Source organism: Furipterus horrens, unplaced genomic scaffold (assembly GCF_987537825.1).
Source record: "Furipterus horrens unplaced genomic scaffold, mFurHor1.1.pri manual_scaffold_1, whole genome shotgun sequence".
Taxonomy (NCBI): domain Eukaryota; kingdom Metazoa; phylum Chordata; class Mammalia; order Chiroptera; family Furipteridae; genus Furipterus; species Furipterus horrens.
Window position 1 is genome coordinate 55,438,930 of NW_028327171.1, and position 20,543 is coordinate 55,459,472.

General features: G+C 38.6%; 1 protein-coding gene across 1 annotated transcript in view; it reads right to left on the bottom strand.

Moving 5' to 3' along the window:
- Positions 1-20,543, bottom strand: part of SLC9A9 (solute carrier family 9 member A9) — a 534,896-nt gene that overhangs the window by 200,252 nt on the left and 314,101 nt on the right. Inside the window, exons 10-11 of the mRNA XM_090275635.1 lie at positions 13,041-13,154; positions 11,062-11,173 (exon numbers count right to left, since the gene is read on the bottom strand). Coding sequence (XP_090131761.1) covers positions 11,062-11,173; positions 13,041-13,154 — 226 coding nt within the window. The remainder of the gene's footprint in view (positions 1-11,061; positions 11,174-13,040; positions 13,155-20,543) is intronic.

A 20,543-nucleotide genomic window follows, 5' to 3' on the forward strand; every position in this document is an offset into this window, starting at 1 on the left:
ATGCTACAAGATGGAAGGAGCCTGATGATATCTGAAGCACCATCTGGAGAAGAGGCAAATTTCCTCTCCCCTCCATGTTAATATCATCCCTGGCCTGAGAACCTTTACTACTGTGTCTCGATAATTGAATATTGGGAGTCTGTGTGTTCCAGAGTTTAGCCTCTTCTGAGGCTCTCTACATCTCTCTTCTTACATGTCTCAATAGAATCATAGAGTATTTTTTTAAAAGATGAGGAAATAGGAGCTGGGAGGAATGGAGTGATCAAGGTTACAAAGTAAATGGTATAGCTGGTTATTCAATTTGTGTTTTATCTCCTCTATTGAATATTTAACTCAAAACAGAGATTCTTAAAAAATCAAAGGTTATCGTAAGAATTTGAGTTTAAGGAAAGATGCAAAGAAGAAAACTTTCTTTTCCTTGTAACCAGAAGATCAAACTGAGGCAACATTTTGAAATAGATGTTTTTCTTTTTAAATCTTCATACAAGGATATGTTTTTATTGTTTTAGAGAGGGAAGAAAGGGAGGGAGAGAGAGTGAGAGCAAGAGAACGAGAAGCATTGATGTGAGAAGTATTGATTGGTTGCCCCTGTATACACCTTGACTGGGGAGCGAACCCGCAACCTGCAAACTTTCACTGTACAGGATGACACTCTAACCGTGCCACCTAGGTAGGGCTGAAATAGATGTTTTGCCTTTTTCTCCCCATCCACAATTCTCTCTCTCTCCTCCCATCTCCCCTCTTTTTTCCCACTGGTGTAGCTAAAGTTTAAGAGCAATTGCTAGAGGAACTCATTGTGATGGTAGAAAGAGAAGGAGAAATTGGAGTAGCTACTTCTCTTCCTTTCCTCTACATCACTGACATTATATTGCTCTTCAACCCACCCATGGCCCAGGCCACCTTAATCTAAAATAATAGGTGTTTCACTCCCTACTCAAAGCTCCCATTTCCTCATGCTGCCAAGATGAACTTCCTGCCAGGAAGAAAATAATTGAAAACAATTGGAAAGCAGAAATCTGTTGAGGAAGGATAGCACATGATCCTCCTGAAGGACATGTGTTAAAATACTTGTTAACATTCATGCTTTTATGTTTATTGTAGAATTCAAAACAGCTCCAGGAAAGTACAGTGACATTTTTCAAGCACTGAGGGAAATGTGTAGTGAACAGGACCAAGGATCCTGTAAAGGAAAGGAAAGGCTGCCACTCACAGGCAGGGCACCTGCCTCTGTGTCCTCTTCCGTACTCATTCAGAACCAGGGTCTCTAAAAGTTCCTGGTGCTTTGGGAAAAGGCTTCCAGGGAGTCAGTGGGAGGCTGAGTGATGGGGTCTGTCTGTGAAGGACTTGTTTGCACAAACAGCACAGTATATCAGAGTTAATGCCAAAAATTTCTAAGTTACTTAGTGACAGTATGGAAATTTAGTTCAAGGTATTTTCAAATGTAACTGTTTTTTCCTCATTTGAATTTATTACTTACTTGAGTTAATCTTACTGACTTCTTTTGAACTCTAGTTACAGGGCAGAGTTAGAGGGATTTGTGCCTGGCATAGACAGACTAATTTTTTTCAACTTGGTTTGCATGTGTAGATAGTTTTCTAAGGTTATGTTTACATTAATGCCAAAACAAACAAATAGTGAGCAAATACATATAGGCAGAAAATGGAAAAAAAAATCATTCAGTCCATTTGTTTGCCTCAATGGGCAGACAGATTAATTTGGTTCAAAACATAAATCAGGCCATTGTGACGCTGTGAACATCCTGAAAAGGTAAAATGTACACAGGAAGTCCCTGGATTAAATGATAAAATCATTTATTTTCCTGTATCTTTCTAGGACCCTATCCTTGAAACATAGGGATAGGTGACAAGCCTTTGGATTGTCTCCTTTCACTATCCAGCATCCCTCCAGGACTGGTGTATGCTTGTTGGTTACAGCCTCTCACCATTTGTCTGGATGATGTACAAGACCTTGCCACTTTCTCACACTCATTGAATGTTTAAGTAGATAGTGACATTTTGCATGCGTCAATATTTCCCAGAGCAGGCTATAATATATCTTCCTCACAAAAACTTGTACTTTGAGTTACAACATTTTGATTCATGTATCAGTGCCATGATCAAGTCACTGCTGTAACTACAGGTAGAGTATCAACAACTGTCCTTAAAGGGAGGGAAGGAAGAGCCTTGGGTCTTGTCTTCCACATCATTAGCACTTAGCATTGGCCTCAGGTTGTGTCTTTGGCAGTGATTTGACAATTTGACAAGCAAACCGCCTTTGGAATGAAAACCTCAAGGTTTTCTCAAAAGCATTTGTGAGTTTATATGAATCATGTCTCTGTGAAGCACTAATAACTGTCTCATCTGTGGTGATTAAAGAAAGTGATAGAAGATCATATTTGTTGAGTGTTTCCTAGGAAGCAGACCCTTGCCAGGCATTTTGTATATTCAAGGTCTGTCCAGAAAAAGTCCAGCCATTGTGAATAAAATGAAAATGGTTTGTGAGACCTTGATGTAACCTGGCAGCCAAGGAGAGTGGGCTTGAAGGCGCATGTGTGAACAATGATGACTTCATTGTACTAGTCAGTGGGGGCGGTATAGAGGCTGTTGAGTGAGCATGTGTACTGTGTGGCCAACACGTTCAAAATGGCTGAGCAACGAATCTGCATCAAATTTTGCATTAAAATTGAATGTTCCTTTGTGAAAACTATTCAGATGATTCAGAAGACTGCAGCTATGGGCAACTGGTGGTTGGCAGCTTCATCACATGTCCCCCTCATGCATCTTGTCTTGGGCAAAGATTTTTGGCAAAACATCAAATCACCCAGGTGACTCAGCACCCTATGGCCCAGATTTGGTGCCCTGCTACTTCTGGCTTTTCCCAAAACTGAAATCACCTTTGAAAGGGAAGAGATTTCAGACCATAGATGAGATTTGGGGAAATATGATGGGGAAGCTGATGGTAACTGGGAGAGCTGTGTGAGATCCCAAGGTGCCTACTTTGAAGGGGACTGAGGGAGGTCTCATTATCCTATGTGCAATGTTTCTTGTATCTTGTATCTTCTTCAATGAATATCTCTGTTTTTCATATTACATGGCTGGATGTCTTCTGGACAGACCTCATATTTTCTAGTCTGGTTTCCAATACTGACCATCTAAAGTAAGTATTATTATCCCCATTTTATAGCTCCATGTGGCTAGGCCTGCTTCAAAGCCTGAGCCCACTGCACTGTACCAAAAACAATAGTTCCTACTGAGAAAATATTGTGTCTGCCAAATTGCAGAATCTAATCTGCTGTAAAAATGCAAGAGCTAGTAATTTTTATCATAAATTTATTTTGGAGCTAAGTGAAGAATGATAATGTTTTGACCTAATAACAGGACAAAAGAACTCTATGGGGCTGGCCACAGTTCTCCGTTCTTGGGTGCTCTGAATTTATTATAGTCATATAAACTTACTCAGCACTTGAAACTGTGAGGGCTGAATGGGATCTGTAATTCCTATGGGCCAACTATGCTTGTCTACTTTGTCATAGCAATGCTGCTTGTGGTGATTCATCAGTCAAGACGACTTTTTCTGGGACTGCTTGACACACTGTTTAAAACATCTCCATGGCTCATTTCCAGCATTACCTGGTTAGTCCTATTCCATGTGAAGACCTCAGAATGCCTCCATTTGGCCACTTCGCTTGCTGATGCCTGCTCTAAGCCACAGTGGGTACCATGTGAGAGTGATAGGGGCTTGGTGGAAGTTCATCTGTCATGGAGAAAAAAATTCTGGACTTGTGCCACATTAACTAGTACTTGTTACTGGTAAGGAAGAGATAGTGGTCTAATCAATTACAAGGGATATGTCTGGGGCGGGAAGGATATGCAGCACACAAGGGTAGGAGACACTGGATTCTGGAGGAGGGGGCTACAGAGAGGGGTCTGGCATGGAACACCTGACAGCATGGTGGAGTCATCCAGGCTGCCTCTCTCTCTGCAAGTACGAGCATGAGAAGACAGAAGAAAGAGTCTCATTGCTTAGATGGCTCAGAATCTCAGTTAAGTCTTGTATGTGCATGTAAAAAACTCTTTTCCCTAAGCTGAAGTTAGGTTTAGCTTGATTCTTGACTCAAATCACCTGGTTCATGTAAAAGTCCCTGGATTTTAAATGAGATCTCAGGTTTTTAACTGGAAAACAAACACATCCTCTCAACACAAAGCAAGCAAAAAGTTAAAAAAATATTCTGGGATCCTAATGCAATTTTTGAGGAAGTGTTAACAGCATTTACTGTTATCAATGCTCAGGGAAACGGCTTGCAGCCAGAAGTAAGCATGGGGAAAATATATATATTTTCATTTAAAAAACAAAAGGTTTTATTTGTTGATAATCTGTTCTGAAAATTATTATTGCCTAAGTGACATTTTAGAGAAAATTGCAATTTTAGTTGGATAGACAATATTGTAGTTTGTTCATTTGCCTTCATCCACCAGCTGTTTGTGGAAGGCTATTCATTTTTGACCATTTCTGTTCTATCAGTCCTGGGAATTTTCAGGTCCAGAACTGGCAGCAGTTCTCAGACCAGGCTTGCCTGGTTCTGCAGCTAAGCAAGAATAATTTTAAGCACATGGGTCAAAAAACAAAATCTTTTCTTTTTCTAAAATTATAGTGTGTTGGCTGCTGAGGTAAAGCGTGAACCACATGTGTAAGCAATGGACTCACAAAGCTCCCAGTCTAGAGGGGCATATTGACAGGCAAACCAAAAATCACGGTAGAATGTGATGGGTACTAGGAGGGGAGAAGTATCGGCTCTATAAAAACCAATGAGAGGGACCAATCCAGACTTGAAGGCTTACCAAGGCTTCTTACAGAAAGTGGTGTCTAAGTGGAATCTAAGAATACAAGGAGTTAACTAAATAAAAGAGTGAAGGTGGGTGGTATCGAAAAGGTTCTGGGCAGAGGGAAACCTGAGAGAATAGGGGGAAAGAATTTTGCATGCTCAAGGAAATGGAAGAAATGAAAAAACTGGCTAAACATTTCTGTGTTGATCAGATGGCATATGGGAGAATAAGAAGCCAAGACTGGGATGCAGGAATAAGGTTGGAGGAATGAATTGAAGAGAGAAGCTCAGACAGAAGCCATGAATTGTGATTATGTTCTGGGATGTGTTTCTCAAAGTTTTGCATGCACATCAAATACTTGGGGAGCTTATAGGAGGGCAGATTTGGATTCAGTATTTCTAAGAAGCTCCCTAGGGATGCCAAAGATGCTGGCCTGAGGAGCATGCTTTGGGGTATCAAGAGAACACATGAAAGAGTCCCTTTGAAGTAGCGGCTGATAATTGCTGTGAGACAGTCCTGCTGGCTTAGTAAAGTTCCATTAGCTTGAGGAGTCACAGACACAGATTCTAAAAGTTCCTAGGCATTGCTGATACAATGGCATTGGCTCTTCACCTCCATGAATCCATGCATGCTTTCCTCCTGGCTGAAATGATAGGTGAGCTGGGTGAAGCCACTATGGCTCAAAGTCTCCAACCAGCTGTGACCATGGCCTGATAGATGGCTTACCAAAAAGATACTGAGAAAGACAGTCTCCTACACACTGACAGTGGTTCTTAAGCCGTCCTGTAGAACACTGGTGTCCCCCAAATTGAATAATAATGACAGTCTTTCAGCAATGAGGGGAAAATAATGAATGCTAATGGAAAAATTTTCTTAATTTACAGTTTTTCTTCCATGTCTTTCTCTTAATCCATTGCTGCTGGCAGCTATTTGAATGTTAATATGTGCTGGGGGACAACCAAACAGCCAATAGACAACATGAGCAGCAAAGCCTGGTGATCTAGTGCTGTGTGAGCTCATGAATGAAGTTTCATATTACTTTTGTATACTGCGGTCACGCTTTTCTTGTTAAAACCCTTCCTACTTTATATGATAGGATGCATCAGGGTTTCAATGTCTCTTCAGAGTGCTGCAGTCGCCAGGCTCCTCCAGCCTGCCTGGGGGGCTTCTGTGCCTCCTCATGTCCAGGTCAGCACAGCAGCTCTACAGCCCAGGAGGCTGCACTGTCCAGTCACAGTGGTTTCGGGTAGGCTGCCGGGGCTCAGTTGAGTTTGACATTTCCCCTCCTTTCAGCAACTCCTGGTTCTTATTTAGTTTTAAATTAAACAATAATTGCAGCACATGGATTTGAATTAAAACAAGAGGCCTGATCTTTGTATTAGGCACCACAGCAGTAGAAAAGCTAATTTGTGCAAAGCTCATCTCCTCCTTTAATTTAAACCACCTAGCTCCGTCTCTTTGGTTTCAAAGGAGCTGGGTTCTGGAGTAGGGCCGCGCATGCCTGGCATTAGGTAGGGCTGTGCTCTGGAGCTATGGGAACAGTTTCAGGGGAGCTCAGCGTCCTCTTAAGTCCTCGTGTTGGTGTCACATGACACACCAGAGCAGTTCAGAACTCCTGGCCTTGACTATAAAGAAGGTCTTAAAAATGTCTCAGGGTAATATTCTTCAATTGACTTTGACTGCAACCTAGCTACCAAAAACAGAACTTGCATTAACAGCTTCTCAAGACAGAAAAGACAGGGACAATGACTCATGACCTTGACACCCTTCCTCCTCATTTTCAGTTTTCATGGCTTTATTTGTGTGCAGATTACTAGTCTATACAAGGTGAATTAGGTAGGGTCTGTACTAGGTGAGAAATTCCACCTGGGCCCTGAGGTCACTTCACTCAGTTTAATTCACTCTAGAGGCAAAAGCTGGAGGTGGGGTAGAGGGTGGCTGCAGCAATGGGAATCTCCATGAACAATGTGAGATTTACTCAAAAACATTGCTACTCCAGAGCCATCTACAGAGCTCCAGGCCCTTGTTTCAGTGCTGCTGAAGGCCCCGCTCATGACCAGGAGGTGAGTAACAAGCAGCTGGATTCCTATGTAAATTTCACCTCCAGGTATATCCAGATTTGGAGACTGGTCTGATTCTGGTTTTGTGGGGCCTGAGAAACTTATACATTTTGAGGGCATTATTAAAGAAAAACAACACAAAAAATATCTTTTACAGAAACTTTATATACCACAGAACACACTGCTAGGGCCCCCAGATCCTTCTAGGATCTTGGAAGGGACCTGCATAATAAATGAGGGGGCCTGAAGCTTAAGCTTTGTTAATTTTACAAGTGAATCTTCTGCGTGGAAGGCATGGCCAGCTCTTCTGCCCAGTGCCAAAGGACATGCATTTGGTGAGGGTAAAAATGTTGGAAGAGGCATTATCAAGTGGTAGGTGTAATTGACTAAGACAGAAAATTCTGGGTCTTATTTGACTAGCCTTTGAAACATCTGTGGTGCGCTCTCCTAGGAGCCGAGCGTGTGCTGAAGCCAAGCTCTCTCTGTTAGGCACAAGCCTGTTGGGGGAAAGGCCCATGTCTTTGTCTTTGTTCACCCAAATGCCTACCCAAGAAATGGTATTATGAAATGTCAGCTGAATGAACAGCTGGATAACTGTGAATAAACAAATGTGTAAATAAATTCACACTGTCATTTCAGATGGAGGGTCACTGTTGTGAACTTCTCCAAAGCACCATGAAAGTGTTTTGGGCTAAGTAAAGAAAGGCTCCATCTAAATTTATTAGTGGAGCATGGACAACTAGAATCCACCAGAGGACTACTAAAGTCACCCTTATTGAATAACCAAGACCACTCCAGGCATAATTAAGAACATTAAGCTATATTGTAAAGCACACATTCTTTAAAGGGACAGGCTTTTCCTTTTAGCTTCAGCAGGGGTTATTCCCACACATCTAGAACAGGCTAGACAGTGTGTTATTTGATCTGCATCTTTACCTCCTCCTCTGGTTCAGTTACCTTAAATTGACCTTTTATATTCTTTATATCCTGGCAAATACATTTGAATCTGTGGGTCCTAAATGAGGTATAGCATATCAGAGTTCATAGTAAAAATCAAAGCTGAATCTGGAGCATTCTCTTTGGATGCAATGCATTGCCCTGCATGTGGTGAACTCTTACACTTCCTACACTCTGATGGGGGTCACCAGGTGCCGTGTAAAATCAGAATCAATGGCTAGAGGGGGTGTTGCCCATATGTTTTGTTTGTTTTGAACTGGATGGGGGTTAGGTTTGCATGAGGAACATGTTAGACATGCTGGGATTGGCCTGGGATAGGAAGGACATGGTTTTGATTTAACTTTTGTTCTCATGACCTTGAGGGTAAATCTGAAGTAGTGTCAAGTAGATGAGAGGCTTTAAATTCAAAGCCAAGAAGCTTTGGTTTAAGTTTCAATTTCATCCTAATCAGTATTGCGGTTGTCAGCAAGATATCCAATCTTCTACTCCCCACCCTTAATCTGCAAAAGAGACCAATGTGCCTATACTACATTACCCTGGCTATGACTCTCAAAACATTGCTCATGAAAGGTCTTAGTATGGTGTAGAGTGACTTGTGAGTTGAGTGTCTATGATTCCATTACATAACCATATAACATTGTGATCTTCTCATTTTAAAGGTAAGAAAGAATACAGTTTTTGGTGAAAAATTCAATGTTCTTTCCACCATATGAGGGAACACCATCAATATTATTAACTTGTAACAGAAATGGCACTAGAAATATGAAGTAACCCAATCTCTTTGCTATTTGAACTCATTTCAATGTGAAAGGTATACAAAACAGAAAAAAACAGTCCAATATATAAACACAGCTCATTTTAGGTCAAGCTGACACTGACTCCTGAGGTTAAACTGCTAAACTGCTAACAGTAAGTGACTCGATGAATGGCAGATGACATTGATGCTCAGATGTCATTCTCTGGACATTAGAGTCATAGGCATATAGGTGTCCTGAAATACTGGCATGGTGTTCCTTTTAAAGATAGAAGTGGCTGATTGGCATTCCAATGAATTAAACCAAGAATGTTGATTCCATTAACGTGACAAAGTTATGTTTTCCTTCCAGAGGGTAGATAAATATTTTAGCTTTTGTGGGCCGTGTACAACTCAACACTAACTTTTTAGTGCAAAAGCAGCCACAGATAATTGTTTACAAAAAAGGTCCAGCTGTTTCAACTTTATTTACAAAACTGGCATGAGCTAGATTTTGTTCAAAGGCTATAGTTTGCTGACTCCCTGCTTTAGAATATCATAAAGATAGCACCAAAGTCAGGGCTTCTTCACATTCCCTGATCCTACACAGTGTATCATGGGCCTCATTTTTGAATGCAGCCCCAATTCTATGGCTAAACAAACGTAGGTGCCAAACCCTGAAGAAACCATCAGACCAGGTAGCCCCAATACGGCTATCTAAAACCCTACACTCCTCAAAATATTCTTTTAAAAATAAAGTATTGTTTAACATACAATATCCAATTTTTAAAAATAAGCCAGTATTCTTCAGGGCACAGGTACTTACTGATATTTTGACGGGAAAGAAGGAAAAAAACTTTCCAATTCTTAGAAATGCTTTTTAATAAAATGCAACCCAGTGCTGACTTCCTATTTATGTTATCATATTTGCCTTTTGATTTCCCATAATATAAGTCAACTCATTACCAAAGTTCATTGTTGTTTTAAGTTAAAAGTTACCTGTCAATTCAACTGATCCTCTTTACGATTCTCTGTTTCACTCTAGCATGTCTGTAAATGTAGGGAAGCACCGTCAGATGCCAACAGAGGGTAATTAAAAGAACAGACAAAAAAAACCCTCACCTAAGGATATGTTCATTGATTTTAGAGAGAGAGAGACATCCATGTGAGAAAGAAACATTGATCGGTTGCCTCCCATACACACTCTGACTGGGCATTGAACCCGCAAGCTTTTGGTACATGGGACAATGCTCCAACCAACTGAGCAACCGAGCCAGGCAGTAATTTTTAACTATTGATCTCCATTTGCCTGTACTTTATTAAATAACTCATACTCAACCTGGGAGCTTCCCCCCCTTTACTGTGTGGAACAGGCCAGAATAAAACAGTAGGTGAAACAAGCATTTTATTCCTAGTACTACTTCTAAAAATGTTGGTTTTGAAACACTTTGTTGGGTTTAAAGTGGAGTCCCATAAACCTGAGCTCCAGAATGCTTTTGTCCTTGGTCAGGTTACTTAACGTCTCTGAGATCTTGAACTTCACTTTCTCCATCTAAAAAATGGGTTGATATCTACTTCATAGGATTGACCTATAATGAGTAGCAAATAGTACATATTCAATCAGTGATAGTTTTGGAAATTTCTTCCATGTCCTCCTATATACCTGAAATTTTATTTGTTTGCTCTAGTCTGAGAGAAGTTATTGTTTGTTTTACTTTCTCATATTTTCCAATGAACTGCCTGTGAGTGTAACCTAAGTGCATACACACCTAGAAGGCATGTAAGGGGAAAGGTCTCCAAACAGGAAAGACTAATGGTAGGAAAACTGATTGAACAAAAAGAAACCACAATCCCCAGAGTAGTTCAGGGTCAGCAAATTCATTTGGTGCATTTTCTTTTGGAAAAGGGAGCCTTCGGGTATGGTTTAAGCAAGTAGCACATCGGCTTCTTGAGAGCAGAGATTTTGTCAGTTCATCCACCAGTGCCTGGAACTGCTCTTGGCACCTGGTAAGTGTGCAAAGAATACCTGTTTTCTCAGCTAATAACTGAGCATACTTAGATATGATTTGCTTTTGTATTAACCATGAGAAGGTACTGGAGCTCGGCATAGGGAAGGGACAGGGATTCCAGGGAGAAGGAGCCTTAACATTGAACAAGGATGGCACCATTTACAGACTACTTACCTTCAAGTATGCAAATTGACCTGAAATAGGTTGGGAGAAAGTCCAATACCTATGCTAGGCCAGTCTCTAGCTGGTGCTGTACCTTGAGGCCATCCCAACAAGATTTCCTTTCCTTTTTTTTTTTTTTTTTCTGGAAAGAAAATTCCCACTGTTGTTCAGAACTTATCGAGCATCAGCATGGTGCTGGGTACTATGGGGTAAATAGGAGTTATGCTTCCCCAGAAAGTCTCTACGTCTCCCCGTGGTTTTCCACATAGTGAACAAGTGAGAGAACGTAGCACCGATACCAAATATAGTTCACATACCTGAAAACATCATCATGTGCTGGAAGTTCCAGGGGATCTTGTGCTTTCGGCCCAGATTCAGGAGGAAGGAGAGGGGATATATGTTGCAGGCTCTGGCAACAAAAATTGCTAGCTGTAGTGAAGCACAGGGACACATTGAGGAAAACATGCTGCAATAAGGGTGTGAGTCCTGAACCTTTAACATTTATGTTCTTCAATTTCTCCATAATATGACCCAGAAAGCAGGGATAAACAAGTCAATACACGCATGTCCAGCTTGCTTCCAAAATTCATCTTTCAATGCAAATTCTTCTTCAGAAATAATAGAGGATTCTGCATTTCTTTGAATATATATTTATCTTACAATTGTTAACCCAATACCATTTCAATCATTGTAAATTTTCTTATCACATTTCCTCTGCCGATGACTAACTTTATGCTCAATTCTGTTGCAAAACGGGAGGCAGAGAGTGTGCAGAGGCTCTGGCGTTATCTTCTCAAGCAGTACTTTAGAGAGGATAAATGTGCTTTGGCTCCTGATTTCCATCTCACTTTCCAGCAGTTTATACTTCCTGTATCTGGCAAGCTTCACTTGTTTTATTTTCTTTTTCTTTTTGGTGATTTTAATTTAGGAGGTATTGCCTATCTAAATGTGTAATACAACTAATGCTTTAAGAGGCATTTTACTAAATCCAAACTTTAAATTTAAAGTTTATGAAAATATTGGTGGCAGTCATCTCTCATTTTGCTGTCTTGGACTCCTTCTCTGATACCTCAGTGATTTTCAGCCAGTGTGCTGAAAGACTTTGTAAAACATGCAACACTTGACTGTTCAGCGGAGACACTGACCTCTTCTCCCTTACATTGTCAAATAAAACAATGGCAACAGCCAACACAGCAATAGTCATCTGGTGTGAAGGAATCAAAATTATACCTAAATATTTTTGTCAGATCAGCAAAAAAATACTTTTTTTTTCTTTCTTTTTTTGGTGTGCTGCAGAATTTTAGTAATTAGTTTATGTGTACCATGAGATGAAAAAGGTTGAAAATTGCTGGTCTACCTATTCTAGTTTGCCCTCAAATCAGGTGGGGTTATTTGGAAAGAAGAGTTTCCTCCTAAAATCCAAGTTCTGGATGAAATTTGAGAGTTGAATAAAGTGCTCAGTGAAGAGAGAACAGGAAGCAAGTGCAGGTAGGTACTTGGTAGAACAGGGCTTTGACAAAGGGGTTGACTCTCCTGGCTCTAAGGTCATCTGCCTGTGATCTGAGGAGGCATTGGTCCATTTCCAAGTGGAAAGAAGGACAACAGCTGCTGACTGTCCTTGGGGACATCCCCAGGGTCTCGGTATCTTTTTGTTTAAATAGTCATTGCCACTGGGAATGTCTATACCCAGGCCTAGAGCTACAAAAGTCCTCTGCATGAAAAGTGAGGTCTAGATTTTTTTGTTATTTTGTTTATAGGAAAGGATTATCTTATTAAAATAAACTTATATGTGCACAATGATTAAGATATTGAAAGCACATCCATCATGCCAATTTCATCTGGTCTTTACTCTGTATATCCTATTTTCAAAGTTCTTACTGGAAAGATTTTACCATCTTGTAATAAAAATATTTCTAAAGCTTCATAATCCTGGCTGTCTTCTGATCACGCTAATTTAGATTAAATATATTTCTCTTTAAAGAATGGATTGACATTTTATGTAAATGACTTATTATTTTAAACATATTTTGAATATTCAAAAAAGTCACTCTCCTTTAGTTCTCTCCATTTATTTACCCCAGTATTTTCCAAAGTTCTTACACTGAACCATAAGCATTTATTAAAGTTCCCAATTTCTTAGGATGCTTTTCTCCCCTAACTAGAAATTGCGTATCTGCCTTAAATTTTATCCTGTAGTAAACCTGAGGAAATTGCTTTAACAATTTAACAGAATAATCAATAAATGTAAGTAGTTTGTCCTCTCTCATCACCCCATACTCTATATTTCAAAGGATACGAAGGCTCCAAGTATAAAAAGAGCATTAAAGATATGATTCTGGAATGTGAACAACGCCAGGCCCATGTAACAGAAGATGACGTTCTCAGCCAAGAAGTTCATAAATTCGAACAACTGAAAACAAAACAGAAACCAAAACCATTAATTATGACTCAGGTTTGAATCCACTCAGTAACCTGCAACCTATTTGGTGACTAGATAGTTCTCCTTTGTCTGGGATGGGATCCCTTTGGCTTTGTGCTTAGCTTTTGCAGACTAGCTGACTGCTTGCTGTGCTCTCTACATTCTGTCATTCCTACTGGGATGATAGAATATTCTGTTATAGAAACCAAAACTACGTGATTGCTTAAAGTGCACTGTAGTAAACAACAAGGATTGTTTAGATCCTTCTGCACATCACCCAGTAAATGCACTTGAGTTCCCAGAACCTGAAAAAAAAAAAAAAAAAAATGCTTCAGCTAAATTACTCTCCTCGGGCAGGCAGGAAGGGCAAACTTGGAAAACTTGGAAACTTGGAATAAGAATGAGTGTCAATTATAGTCCAACATTAGAATGATCAGTAAGTATATTTTAAACTCCAGACAATGGAACTCATTAAATTGATTGATGTAGTGATATCCATTAAATGCCTACAATTTCTAGCTGGTAAAAAAAAAGATGATTAATCCCAGGGATCAGTCTAAACAGCAAGAACACAATAGATATGTCAAATTCAGTCAGAGGAATGGGGTAATAACATCTATGATGACAAATGCTCCCCAGAATTATTCTTAGACCATTAACTAAACAATTTAAGTTTAGCATGAAAAATGTTCTCCCACTTTGAGATTAGAAGCAAAAAGGAAATGTGTCCAGGAGCTACAATAGAGGCAGATTTGAGAGAGACTTAGTTTATATTCCAGACTTTTCATCTGGAAATCCTAAAACTTCTTTCTCAGACCTAAACATCTCTAGAAGCATTTCTTTTGGGTTGTTAAGAACTCATTTTTCATACAATGTGCTTACAGCACTACAAATAATTCCCAATACCTGTTTACTGACAGTTGACAGAAAAACAGAACTTGTCAGAAACATTATTTAAAACCAGTAATAGAAAGAGTGGGTTAAAAAAGACACAGCTCCTTTGGCATAAGATGGTAGCAACCATCAATTGTCCTGAGCACTCGTTTTATGTCCTAGGACAGCTCATCTGAACACTCCATCGCCAAATAATCACAGAAAATTGGAGTACATGGGGGGGAATATAGGGAATGGGGAACACTTTTCAACGTCGTGAAAACTTTACTTTTCCAAAAGTGTTCTGGCTGTATTAATCTGCTCAGTCTGCCATAACATAAACAGGGCAGGCTTAAAACACAGAAATTTATTTGTCACAGCTCTGGAGGTCGGGACATCTAAGATTAAGGTGCAGAATGATAACGCATCTAGTGAGGACCCTCTTCCTGGTTTGCAAACAGTAATTGCCTGCTTGCTATGTTCTTGCATGTGGAGAGAGAGATCACGTCTCTCAAGTTTCTTCTTACAAGTGCATTAGTTCCATTCATGAGGGCTCCACTCCCTTGGCCTAATTACCTCCCAAAAGCCCCACTTACATATACCATCACGTTGGGGGCTAGGGCTTCAACTTCTGAATTGGTGGGTGGGGCACAAATATTCAGTTCATAGCAGCTGTCCAGTTTTAACATTAATAAATACATGTCAAGGTTAAATTCATAGGGCATTTTCCCCTATGTATTTTACACTAGATGGGACATTTTTTCAATTAGGATCCATTCAACATCTTCTTGGTGACCACTCTGATTTCCCTTTGGGGTTCATCTTTTCCCCACTCTCAGCCCCCAGATTGATGCCACCATGGCTCAGATAAGGAATATGTGATTTGGGACTAAACCACTCAAATCAAAGCATTTCTCCAGCCAGCAAGTTTGATTCATAATGGCTGTGATGCATTTAGAGCCAAAGAAATACAATGAGGCCTTTGCAGGGAATGTTGGGACAAAGACCCCACCTTTTCACTATATGAGAATTAAGTTGGATGCAGGCTAAGGGAGTTGCTGCTAGCCATCCTGATCATGGGAGATAACCATCTGAGAGAGAAGCCATATCCTGATGATACTATTTAATCCTCTGTGTTCAACCTCTCCCAGTGCAAAATCTACCCTTATAGTTTTGCATTAAAGAGACCAAGAAATCACTTTTTGATGTGAACTGGGGTTTCCATCACTTAAAATGCTACAAAACCTTTATAGTCCTGCACAAGTTTAACAAAACAGAACAAAACAAAACACCTCTGTGACTCAACAGAGATGATAAACAAAAGGGTGTATGGTTGACTTCTTGACTTTTTTTCAGTTAGTAGCAAAGTCTGTTTTTCCTACTCACTACTACCACCCAATTTTAATCTATTTCTTACCATAAAAGGGGAAATAAGTGTATGAGAAAAATCAGGTGTTTTCTTCCCCTGTGCTTGTTTAGATGTGATGAGAATTTGTCCTATACATTGTACATAGAAACTCATGTTATTAAATATTTGTTTTAGGTATTTTCTTCCCTTGGATAATTTAGTTACTTAAGTAATTGAAATCTAACATTGACCAAAATTTCAAGTAACTGTTTACATACACATTGTAGAAAACTTAGATTTTTCCATTTAAGTCCACTTCTGGACCTGCTCTTTGTTTCAATTGTCTATTCCTGTACCAATACCACACACTTTTTAATGAATGTAGATCCATAATATATTGTAACATTTCATAGATATAGATGTTCTGTTTTCTTCAGAATTTTCCTGGTTATTTTTGCATGTTTAAAAAATGTTTTTACTGTTGCTTAACTACTCAGAAAAGAATATCACTCATCTGTTTATAGTTTAGGATTTAAAAAGAGAATATTACTAGCACTCAGGAATTACTCTTGTTCTTCTTCCTACTTATACTCCCACACCCAATGCAACTATTAGCCCTTCATCATCACAAGTTAGCTTTCCTTGTTTTCCAGTTTTTTATAAATGGAATCAGACAATGTACTATTTCATATTTGTCATCTTTTGCTCAGCTCTGCTTATGAAATTATTCATGTTATATACAGAAGTAGCTTATTTTTTCATTATATGAATATATCACAAATTATTTATTCATTCTACTAATGATAGTCCTTTAGTTTGTTTCCAGTTGGGACTGTGAAGAATTTTGCTGCTGTGAATACCTGTTTGCATTTGCATGGAATTGTTGGAACATGGTGCCCAGCAGTTTTCTAAAGTGATAGCAGGGATTTGAATTCCATCAACAGTTTTGGTTGGTTCATATTTTTGCCAATACAGGATTTGACAGCTCCTTTTTAAATACATGCTTTTGCCTCTTGACATTGGCTTTTGAATTAAGGAATCAGTTTGTCCATTTGCAGAAAAATCAACTACTTGTATTTTAGTTGGAATTGCAGGAAATGTATCGATGAATCTGGATAGAATGCACATCTTTACAGTATTAAAACTTTGACTCCATGAACATCATATATTTTTATAACTGTTTTGATTTATTTAATTTCTCTCAGTAATTTCTTTATAAAGATCATGCATATCTTCTGTTAGACTTAGTCTGAGATATTTGATGAGTTTTTATTGTTGTTGTTGCTATTATAAATGACACTCTTTTCAAAGTTTCTTTTCTAGTTGTTTGTTGCTAGATAAACATATACAATTGATTCCTTATTGATCATGTATTCAGGGCCTTACTAAATTTATTTAATAATTCTTATAACTTTAATCATGTTGTTTACAAATAGGGATAGTTTTGCTTTTTTCTTTCCAGTTATTATACATTTTGCATCTTAGACTTGTTAGATGGTACAGAGCAGGACAGAAGTATGATGGGGCTTCTTTGCCTTACTCCCAATCTCAAAGGGAAGACTTTCAATATTTCTCTATGAAATTTATAGAAACTCTTTAACAGATTAATGAAATTTCCTTCTGTTCCTTTTTGAGATATGGATTTAATTTTATGATATTGTGTTTAGGACTTTTGTGTCTATATGACAAAAGACTGGCTTATTATTCTCCTTTCTTATTTAGTCTTTACCAGGTTGTATTGTTAAAGTATTGACATTTCACAAAGCAGATTCCTGTTCTCTTCCTTAAATGTTTAGAAGAATTCTGGACTTAGAGTTCTTTTTATGGAAAAAAAAATTAATTATAGATACAATTATTCTAATCGATACAGCATTATTCAGCTTTTCTACTTATTTCTGTATTAGTCTTAGATAGTTATGTTTGTTATTCATCTAATTTTCCTATTTATTGCATACAGTTATTCATCAGATCTTCAATATATTTGTATCTGTACTTACATCTCTCCCCCTACCTGATATTGGCAATTTGTGTGTTTTCTTTGTGATAAATCTTGTTTGGGAGTTATCAATTTTATGAATGTTTCCAAGAAGCAACTTTGGTTCTGTTGATTTCTCTATGTTGTACTCTTTTTCTCCTTATTTCATTAATTTCTCTATTATCTTTATTATTTTATGTCTTTAACATACTTTAGCTTTAATCTGTTTTTACTTAGTGTTTTGGTCCTTCAAGTCTTGGATGCCATGGTTGCTTTGTCAATTCCTTTGAACACCTGCTTTTCTATATTTTATCCAACATTTTTTAGTTGCATCCTAAGAGAGAATTGTTCTGACATCAGCTATTCCTCATAGCTAACTCTTGCCTATTTATTTTTCTGAGTGACTAACCATTTCTGTCAATTTCCTACCCAGATTTTTATGATATTTTATTATGGAACACACAGAATATGTATATCAATTTAGGCAGAAATGACAATTTTATAATACCATTTTGGGAAAAGATATATTGTTTAGAAGGATTACAGAAAAAATTGGCTAATTTGGGGAAAAAAACCAATAACGAAAGATGAATTTCTAACTCACTCCTTATATCTAAATAAATTCCAGGAGAATAAAGAGTGGAAATGGGACAATAAAACCCACTTATGAACATATTTTAAAAAACACCATAATTTTGTATATACTTTTCAATCAAGAAATTTTATAAGAATTGTTTGCATTAACAAAAACCTAGAAACAAATACCTATAATATAAGAAACAGTTAAATAAATATGATGTAATCATATAATAGCATACATAATTCTATATGTATCGATACAGAAAGATATCTAAGATTGAATTTTAAATAATAAAATATAAGTTAAAGGAATAATAGATACTTCCATCCAAGATGGAGGCCTAGACAGACATGCTGCATCTCCCTCCACAACTAAGAAAGAATACAACTACCTCAAAACTAGAGAAAACCAGAAGTTCCAGAAAATCGAGCTGCATAGAAGTCCAACAAACAAAGATATAAAAAAGAAATACTCATCCAGACAGGTAGGAGGGGCGGAGCTGAGGTGGAGAGGACATGGTATGGTGGTGGCAGCAGTGGTGGCAGCAGTAGGTGAACAGAAAGTGCAGTCATACATTTTAAAAAGTTGAGAGGGACACCTGGGGAGCACTCTCAGCACCAGACCATACCACACAGCTCACATTTCCAGCACTGGAAACAATAAAGCCTCAATGTTTCTGACCATGCAAACCAGTGGGGGTAGGGTTGGAAGAAGAAACTGCTGGTCTCTCAGCAGAGTCCACTTGTTTAAAGGGCCCCCACAGTCTCAGGACATCCACAGATGCACCCACTCTGGGAATGATGGCCAAGGCAACAGCTAGAGAGGCGCCAGTCCCATACGGGAAGCAGGAGAAGTGCCTGGAAAAGGGGCAAGTGCTGAGCAAGTGGCATTGTTTCCCCTCAAAGCCCTCCCCCACACATAGCACCACAACGTGGTGAAACAAGTCGCCCTGTACTGATGAATGCCTAAGGCTCCACTCCGTACAACATAACAAGTGTGACAGCTCTACCTAAGACACAGAGGCAAACAAACACAGGAGCATGTCAAGATGAGGAGACAGCGCAGTATGGCCCAAAAGAAGGAACGGATCAAGGTTACAGTGGGAGAACTAAGCGATGAGGAGACAGCCAACCTAACATACAAGGAGATAGCCAACCTAATAGATGTAGAGTTCAAAACACTGGTAATAAAGATGCTCACAGACTTGACAAATGTGCTTAAGTATGGCAACTGCATAAGGGAAGAAGTGAAGGCTATGATAAATGAAATGAAAGAAAATCCACAAAAATCCAATGGTGAAGAGAAGGAAACCAGGGTTCAAGTCAATGATTTGGAACATAAGGAGGAAAAAACAGTCAACCAGTGCAGAATAAGAAAACAAGAATTGAAAAAATGAGGAGAGGCTTTGGAACCTCTGGGACAACTTTAAATGTGCCAATACCTGAATCACAGGGGTGCCAGAAGGAGACGAGGAAGAGCAAGAAATTGAAAGCCTATGTGAAAAAATAATGAAGGAAAACTTCTCAAATTTGGGGGAGGAAATAGACATACAAGTCCACGAAGCACAGAGAGTTCCAAAGAAGCTAGACCCAAAGAGGACCACACCAAGACACATCATAATTAAAATGCCAAATGTCAAAAATAAAGAGAGAATCTTAAAAGCAGCAAGAGAAAAGCAGAGAATTTCTTACGAGACTATCAGCTGATTTCTCAAAAGACAGTTTGCAAGCAAGAAGGGACTGGCAAGAAATATTCAATGTGATGAAAAGCAAGTACCTACAACCAAGACTACTCTATCCAGCAAAGCTATCATTTGGAATGGAAGGGCAGATAAAGTGCTTCCCAGACAAGGTAAAGCTGAAGGAGTTGATCATCACCAAGCCATTATTATATGAAATGTCAAAGGGACTTATTTAAGAAAAAGAAGATCAAAACTATAAACATTAAAATGAAAACAAACTCACAATTCTAAACAACTGAATCTAAAAAACAAAAACAAACTAAGCAAACAACCAGAACAGGAACAGAACCATAGGTGTGGGGATCATTTGCAGGGTTATCAGCTGGGAGGGGGAAGGGGGAGAAGTGGGGAAATGGTGCAGGGACTAAGAAGCATAATTGGTTGATACAAAATAGACAGAGAGAAGTTTAGAATGATATAGGAAAGGGTGAAGCCAAAGAACTTATATGCACAACCCATGAACATGAACTAAGTGGGGTGGGATTGATGGAGGGAAGGGAGCTACTGGAAAGAGGGAAACAGGGAAAATAAATTGGGACTACTGTAACAGCATAATTAATAAAATATACTTTAAAATAATAGATATATTTGTGTATGCATATATCCCTTGAGTGTGTTAATATATACAGATAACTTTCACTTTATGGACATTTGACATTTGTATTACTATTATTTCTTTTTACCACAAACCTGCATTATTTTCATAGTTAAAAATACTAGATAAAATCATAATAAAAATTTTAGAATAAAACATGCTCCAAATTATTTCTTCATTTGGTCTTGCTCAAGCAGCAGCTCTTCATCTTTTTATTTTCAGGAAATTATCAACCATTCTTACCTATTTCTAATCTTTTCCTCATTTT